The sequence below is a fragment of the Chelonoidis abingdonii genome, chromosome 5, assembly GCF_003597395.2.
Source record: "Chelonoidis abingdonii isolate Lonesome George chromosome 5, CheloAbing_2.0, whole genome shotgun sequence".
Taxonomy (NCBI): domain Eukaryota; kingdom Metazoa; phylum Chordata; order Testudines; family Testudinidae; genus Chelonoidis; species Chelonoidis abingdonii.
The window spans coordinates 20973519-20981750 of record NC_133773.1 but is presented as its reverse complement, the minus strand read 5'-3'; the positions used below and the strand labels follow the sequence as shown (position 1 = coordinate 20981750).

The following is an 8232-nucleotide window of genomic DNA, read 5'->3' as shown; positions in this document are numbered from 1 at the left end:
TACCTGTGCTGATGAGCTCTGCATGGTCACCTGTAATGGTGAGCTCTCCACGCTGGCCAAACAGGAAATGAAATTCAAAAGTTCGTGGGGCTTTTCCTGTCTACTTGGCCAGTGCATCCGAGTTTAGATTGCTGTCCAGAGTGGTCACAGTGGTGCACTGTGGAATACTGCCCAGAGGCCAATACCATCGATTTGCGGCCACACTAACCCTAATCTGACGTGGTAATACCGATTTCAGCGCTACTCCTCTCGGCAGGGAGGAGTACAGAAACCAGTTTAAAGAGCCCTTTATATCGATATAAAGGGCCTCATTGTGTGGATGGGTGCAGCATTAAATCGGGTTAACTCTGCTAAAATCGGTATAAACGCGTAGTGTAGACCAGGCCTTAGAATGAACAGAAAGTTTCGCCTGCAGCTAAGTGCTTACAGAGATCTGCTGTCAGTGCAATAGGGAAGTGCTCTTTGTTTCTGACCTAGGTGACAGGGTTCTAACTGAATCTGTGAAGACATGTTAGATATTAGGGAGAGGTGACTCCCTCTTCATAGTTTAGTTTCCAGCCTGGGTTCCATTAAAAGGCTGATTCTGAAAACTCAAGAGAAAAAATTCTCATGCTTTCACATAATTTAGGGCTTGTGTTTTGTAAGCGATGTAACAGTTATAGCAACTTTAACTGGTTTTAAAAGATAGATTTTTGTTTTTGGAATTCCGTTTTCTTTACTACATACTGCCATAATAGGGGCTTGATTCTACCACTCTCCCAAGGTGAATAAAAATCAATGATTTAGGAAGGGAGGGGGGAAATCTTTTTTCTTAAATTTAAATTAAATACAGATTTAAAAAGACATTTAAAATTAAATTTGGAATAATGACAATTTATATTAAGGCCTAAACTTACTATAATTTATTAAAATGTTTAAATTAAATAAAAAAATGTTAAGCAATACGTATTTGCGGCCGAAGTTTTAAAGGCAGTCAAACCACCAAACCGGTAGAAATCATGGCTAAGCATCTGGAACCAGAGTTTGCTGAAGTGCTCAATTAACTTTTGATGGCAACTGTCTCTTCTGCCAGTGCACAGAGAATATTTTCTTCTTTTCAATTTATTCAACTAGTTCAGTTCAAGGAATAGTTAATTGAAAGTTAAGAAACCACTTGAGAACTGAAAAAACAGGAAACCTTGTTTTTCTTTTCCACTCTAAGAATAAAAGCTATGTGTGAAAGGAAAAGATCTACCAGTTCTAAAATCCTGAAGAACACTGTGACGAGAAACAAGCAGTTCAATTCACTAATCACAAATATTTCCTGTGTTTAATAAATCAGTTTTAAATCCAAAATATGCTTTGATAAACCTTCTTATGTATATACCACATTTCAGGTAATTTAACCAATTTTTTTTTTTTTTTTTACAATGCTGTTTTTGTGCATTTTTGATTGAATTTGAATTTCTATCCAAACAGAGCTGGACACAAATCACAAGAAATAAACTAATCATCTCGTAAATAAGAAATACATCATTCACCATTTTCTTGTAGTAAAAATTAAGAATCTGAAAAAAATATAAATTAAGCCATATAATTGCTTAAATAAATGAGTACAGCTATAGCATACCCACCTGGTTAGCAAAAAGAAGCAGCCAATTTATTGTAAAGGCTATATTTAACTGTAAATAGACATGTTTTAATGGCTACTACTTAATAAGAATTAAACTCTATGTAGGAAGATAAAAGTAAAAATGCAAAGCAAGATTAAAATCAAAGATTTGAATCCAAGTTTCCTGCTTGCTGATTTAAAAATCCATCTGCTCTGCACTGTCCTGCACCTTGTGCAATCATTTATACCTGCTCAGAGCACACTCTGATTTGTCAGTACATAACACCTACTTTGGGCTCTCTTTGATCACACAAGGTGCAAGGCAGTGGACATTCAGGGCAATACATCTTTGGCTGTGCTCATGCTTTCCAAGCACACACTTCCCAATGGATACCTGAGTTTAGGATTATCTCTTCAGACACTCCAAATCAAGACTTTCTTCTACATGTTAGTCACTACCACTGAATATGTGATGACTGAGTTTTGAATAGGAACCCACTGGAAAGTTTATAGAGGTGAATATGGCTAATGACTAATGTTCTGGTCTGAGTAACGCGAATCTGAGTAATCCCAACTGAGGCCATTTTGTTCATGTTGTGCCTGCTGCTAAGCATAGGGTTATCAGGAAAAGTAAACAACATGTATATGTTTTGGAAGTATGGCGGGAAAAGACAGCCCTGACAAGACTCCATTACAGCAGACACACAGAGAGCACCTCTCACATTCAGAAAACTTAGCCTGGAAAAAAACAAAAATAAAACAAAACCCTGGAGAGCAAAAGGTATATATTTTGCCAATCACTTTCCCCTTTACAGATTTATTGTCTCTTTCATAACCCAGCTTCACTACTGCTTAGGCCTGCAATAAATGTCAATCCCATTTAAGACACTGCAGTCTGTTAACTTTGGAAATTACTGTGATGGCGGTTCATGTTATGCACTGACTTCCTTGCAGGAATAAAACAGGAAGGGAAGATGGGCTATGAGCGATAGTGACCATAGTTAACCAAAAAATTATTATATAAACAGAAAACGTGAAATACCTGTACGTGGCAAATACATTTCAGTTTCATTTATGATCTATTTTTAGAGTTTTCTCATAGTACAGTACGTAAATGCCCCTTTAAAAAGGAAAAGGTAAATCTGGAAGGGCAGAATTTGAGGAGAGGAACAAAGAGCTGTGCAGTTTTCACTCACACACATTGTGGATTCATTCACTCTACAGTGAAGCTGCTCGTGTAATTCAAACTCAAAAGGCTTAACTTGTCAGTGTTGCCATGAGCAGAAGCTGTCAACAATTAATTTGCAGCTGCAAGTGACATGCAGGGCTTGGAAATTCAATTAGCTGAGAGCCATTTGGTAGAGGAAACCTCTCTTAAATGATGTCGAGAGACCACGGGAAAAAACTGGATTTGGATTGTAACTATCAAGCATAATTAGGACTGATCAATTAAAGAAGTGCCACAAATGGGCAGCAGAACGGAGGGGAGAGGGGTAAAAGAAAGACTGAAGACTAAACTAAGACAAAAGTAAACAAAGTGCAAAAGGACAAAAAAAAACACACACAAAAAAAGAACCCAACAACCAACGAAGGCTGGGAGGAGAAGAGAGATGTGCCATTTGAGAGAAATATAGGGAAAATAAACACTTCCAAAATTCATGGCTACATAAAGTGCCAACATTTAAAAACTACAAGAAACTCACTGCTCATCCAAAACCATGATGTGAAGAAACTGAAATGAAGATAACACTCTGCTTTTCTTCTCACCCTGCAGTAAGAATTTGGGTTAGATAAAACATGAAACCTTGACCATTTTGCATTGCTTATTTTAAGACAAGATTTGCAGTATAAGAAATTTGTTGCTTAAAAGAAAACAAGCAATCTTGGACCTTAGTGTTTTTTCACTACTGCTCATTAGTATCTATCAGTTTCCTCTAAATTTTCCCACAAAAAATGGGCTTAGATCACACCATACACCTCAACAAAACACCCTACAACATCCCTTTCCATCAAAGCAAGGCCTCAATCATCCTTTTCCCTCTTGCTACAAAATGCCATTTGAAAAATAAACACCTCAGTTCTCTATTGTCAAACTGCCCTTCAGACAATATTGTGAGATAATTACACTCTGAAGCATGTGTTAGGACACTCTCAGAGCCGACAGCAGCTTACAACACAGCTACCACGCATCCACCAGGCACCCAAAACACCCACACTCCCACCTCATCTTTCCTGGGCTGTGGGTCAGGGAGTAAATATGTGAATCTTCCCAGCAGAATATCACTGTCATGATAAAACAGTTTTACAAAAAAGATAATATACATATTAAACAAAAACAGACATACAAAGGGGTTTCTTCTCATTTAGAAACCCCTGTTGCCAATGACAACTTCAAATACAACTTCATCCACAGCACTTTCAAGAAACCCAAGACTTTCGTGGCTTAGGCAAAGGAGCCAAAATATACATGACATATCAACCACACTTTCATGCAGTCAGCAGAAACAAATTCAGGGAATCAGGAATGAGACAACCTTTTCTGTGCAAAACAACAGTTAGCAAAATGAAGAGGAGAAAAAGAAAAGCAAAATTTCCCTCCTCCCTGTTTTTCAACTTCTGATTAAAAAAATTAAAATACAACAGTACCACTCCTTTGTTATGAGCTTCCTTTCATGGGAAGCGTTCAAAATCCTCGTTTCCACATAAAACCTGTTGCCTGGGGCAAAGGAGACCAGGTAATTAGTACTGCAGCAGCCTTAATTTATGAATTATTCTGTTTTGCAGGCATTTAGCCCATTTTCAACATCGCTGTATCTTATATCATTCTGGAAAAGAGTTATTGGTTAAAAGGAGCAAGAAGGAAGTGTGAATGAAAACAGGCCAGTTTAAATATTGAATCTAACTGCAAGTTTTCCAAGCCCAATAAAATGGCTTACTAAGAAAAAATGAGGAAGGGAGTGTCTGCATCAGAAGAGAATCAAAAAAAAAAAGATTAGAAAAAAGGGGGTTAGAAAATGAGAGATAAGCAGACAATCTGAAGAGCTTTTTGTTTACATTAATCCATCCTTGGAAATATATGGCTGAGGTTTTAAAATTGGCTTAGAGGAACTGAGTATTCTAATCACTCAGATGGCTTTGGAAACATCAGCTTAAGCATTTAGTTAATAAAATACTGATGGTCAAATAGCTGGTTAGTCAGTTTTCTTTTCTGTAGTGGAGGACGTAAACAATTCTTTTCCCTTCCCTCCAGGACTCACCTGGGACACAGGTCATCTCCAATGTAGTGACTCAAGAAATATGGTCATCATCTCACCTCCTAGGAGCATGATTTTTCACCTGCCTTTACCACAAAAACTGCAGCAGCATCACACCCAAACCTGAGGTTTAAGGAACTGAAAACCTCCTCCAAATCAGTGAACATCTCTTAAAAACAAGTCACTAAGGCAATGGGTTTCAAATGTTCTTTTTTCACTAGCGACCCCTTTCACAGAGCAAGCCTCTGGACGTTGGCAGCTCACGACCCCCCCACCATGTAATAACCTTGCAATCCCTGAGGGGTCCCAACCCCCAGTTTGAGAACCCCTGCACTAAGGCAATAAGTACATTACAGTTTAAGTTATGTCGCTGACGGATGTGAATTAGCCACACCGCTTAGTGACATAACTTATGCCAACTTAAGCACCGGTGTGAACAGCACTATATTAGTGGGACAGCTTCTCACCCTGACATAGCTGCTGCTCCAGGGGAGGGCGGGGTGGGGGGCAGCGCTAGGGTAATTAAGCCAATTAGAGCATTGGTGCAGCAGTGCCGCTGTAAGCTCCCTAACATGGCCATAGTCTAAGAGGTACATAAAAGCAATGTGCCATCTTTTCCCCATCCAGCCACAGGGTGCTCTCAAACCTCAGATCTCACACTGCATCACAAAAGGTGCGTAACAATCAAGCCTTCCAGTAGCTCCTTTCCCTCCAGGCTCTGCTCCCCTAAACGTTCAGTTTAAGCCATTCTACTGACAGCTCCTGCTCAGAAAGAGAACAGCAATTCCACTCACCTCAGTGGGCTCAGACGGTATTTTCAATTTGGATAGTTTGGCCTTGGCATTTGTTTTTAGATCTGCTATTTTCCCAAAGGTTTGTCCAGGGTATTCCTCCGGAAGTGGCTTGAGCTCCGGTGACTCATTTGGCGCCTGATCTTGGCCATCCATTGGTCTAACATATGCAGTAGGTTTCTGCTGCATTGCACTGTTTTTTGGCGGCAAGGCTGGAGGAAATGTCTGAGAAGATGGTTGGGCCAGATTAATGGCTGAACTATCCCGGGTTTCGTTATCATGCAATCCTGCCACAAAGTCCTGAGGCGATTTCATTGGATTGTAAGTCTGCCCGTGACTTTGGTTATTGTTCTGTGACCTGGAATGGATATGCTGACTGGAATGCAGAGGTGACAGGGGCGCCACTGGAGAAGACAAAGAGGACAGTAAGGGAGAAAGCTCTGAGAGGGTGGCTTGCAGTTCAGCAGCACCATTTTCATCAACACGTCTATCATTTTTCTTGTGGCGACCACCATGATGGCTTTCCTGACCACTGCGTCTCTGTTCTGGACCTTGGCTCTGACCGCTGGACAAGCTGTGGCTTTTGGTGTGCAAATTTGCAGCTGGTTCCATTCTTGCTTGTGTCTTTGGGTAGCGAATGGAATTACTAGCAGATGGGAGAGTCAAGCTGGGGGGTCCCATGGCCAGATGGCGGGTGCTGTGCTGGAATGAGGTTGGTAATGTACTGCTGGTCTTTTCAGGAAAGAACGGGCGATCAGGCTTTCCCTGGTGGATCAGAGGAACAATGCTCTTAGGTATCCCTATCAGATTCTGATGGGACTTGGTGCTGATTAGCTCCTTCACCTCTTCATAATTACCCAGCATGTTCTGAATTCGACTGGACAATTCATCTTCTTTGTTAGTCTGGAACAGAAAAGTAGAGAAAAGGGAAAATACAAGAGTTAGAAAAAGATAATCAAGATCTATGTTCCAGAAAAGGCATATTAATAAGTGGCTTACTGTCAGTAGAAACCGCTTTATCACAATTTTAGGGTAGTTATGCATGCTTTACTTTCCCTAGGTAGCACTTACTTATGCCTGTAGTCTCCCTGTTGTGAAAGGAATTGCTTGCACGAGTGTTAATCAACGTGAGTAAAGGGTGCAATTGGGACTTTAGCAGTTCCCCGCATCCCCAACCAACTACCTTGTTTCCCGCTGTACTTAGTGATGAATGGGTAGCCCCCAACGAGTCAAGTGCTCACTGGCTGGTCTCAAACTGCAAAGCAAAACACCTGGGGGTTGCATGTGCATACTGAGAAGGTTCTACTGTACACGTAGACATGTTATAGTGTATATGAAGGTCACATCTCCTTCCCCCTCCTCTCTGCAACATGATACGTTATCAATACCTTGTAAGGTTCTGCAAAGAGGGGGGCATTTTCCGGGTATGTGTCTCTCTCCTGAAGAGCTTCCTGATTCCGTCTCTCTCTCTCTCTGATCCGGAGCAAATTTCTATCCTCATTGTACAAGCTTTTGGAGAGAGAAGGAAAAAAGATTCGTTAGCATTTTACTTTCACCTAGCACTGTTGAAACAAGGGTCTGCGCTATGCAAAAGCCATTTCCTCAGCTACCACCACACTTCCAACAAGCCAACTGAGTTTAAAAACCATAAAATCTATTGGATAATTGGATTGATGTATTAGTCGCATAAGGCAGTCAGCACATGGCGTGGGAAGAGCTCACACAGCAAATATGTCAATGTGCTGGCTACGCTGAAGAGTTTTATTCCTGACATCCTACACCAAGGAAAGCAAACGGATTAATAACTTTATAAAGACGCTCAGCTAGAGGAGAAGTCAGCAAGATTTCTGACCACAGAGCTGTCATTCAAATTCAGAGGCAGCGGTCTATATGAAAATTGAAACACTACATACAACATCCTCTTGACTAGGTGTATATTTTAAATTAAATGCTTTACTTTAAATTAAATATTTATGTTGCAAGCTGTTTATTTGGGAGGCCATGTAGTCTGATGAAAAGATTCAAGCAAAAGGGTTTAAGAATCAAGAGAACACTGACTAGAGCCACTCACAAACAGAGATAATAGGGAAGTCCCTTGACCTCTTTGTGCCTACATCAATTCAGCTATAGAACTGTGACACATCCACAAAAGGAAGACTTCATAGAACACCAGATGCAGTAATTGAGCTTCCCTTGACAAATGTTACTGAAAAATAAAAGAATCCATTACTCTAATATGTACGTACGTCTTGTAAGAGAAAGTCTGTGTGAGTTCCACCCTTCCTTTCTCATGGCCTACTACACACACACAGTGATTACATTCCTCTTGACAGGACAGGCCACAACAGTGTCCCAATATTAAAACATCAGTGATAACTTCTCCCCCTCCCCCTAGCGCTGAAAAGTTTTAGACATACCCAAAAGGCAGGCAGAGGCCTGTCTTTGTATAAACAACTAGGAGTTTGGTGGCACCTTAAAAGACTAACAGATTTATTGGGGTGTAAGCTTTCATGCGTAAAATACCCACTTCTTCAGATGCATGGAATGAAAATTACAGATGCAGGCATTATTATACTGACACATAAAGAGAAGGGAG

At 40.5% G+C, this 8232-nt stretch overlaps 1 protein-coding gene across 1 annotated transcript in view; it reads right to left on the bottom strand.

Moving 5' to 3' along the window:
• The window catches only part of AFF1 (ALF transcription elongation factor 1), a 195309-nt gene that overhangs the window by 90306 nt on the left and 96771 nt on the right, over positions 1-8232 (bottom strand). Inside the window, 2 exon segments of the mRNA XM_032800227.2 lie at positions 5640-6539; positions 7025-7145. Coding sequence (XP_032656118.1) covers positions 5640-6539; positions 7025-7145 — 1021 coding nt within the window.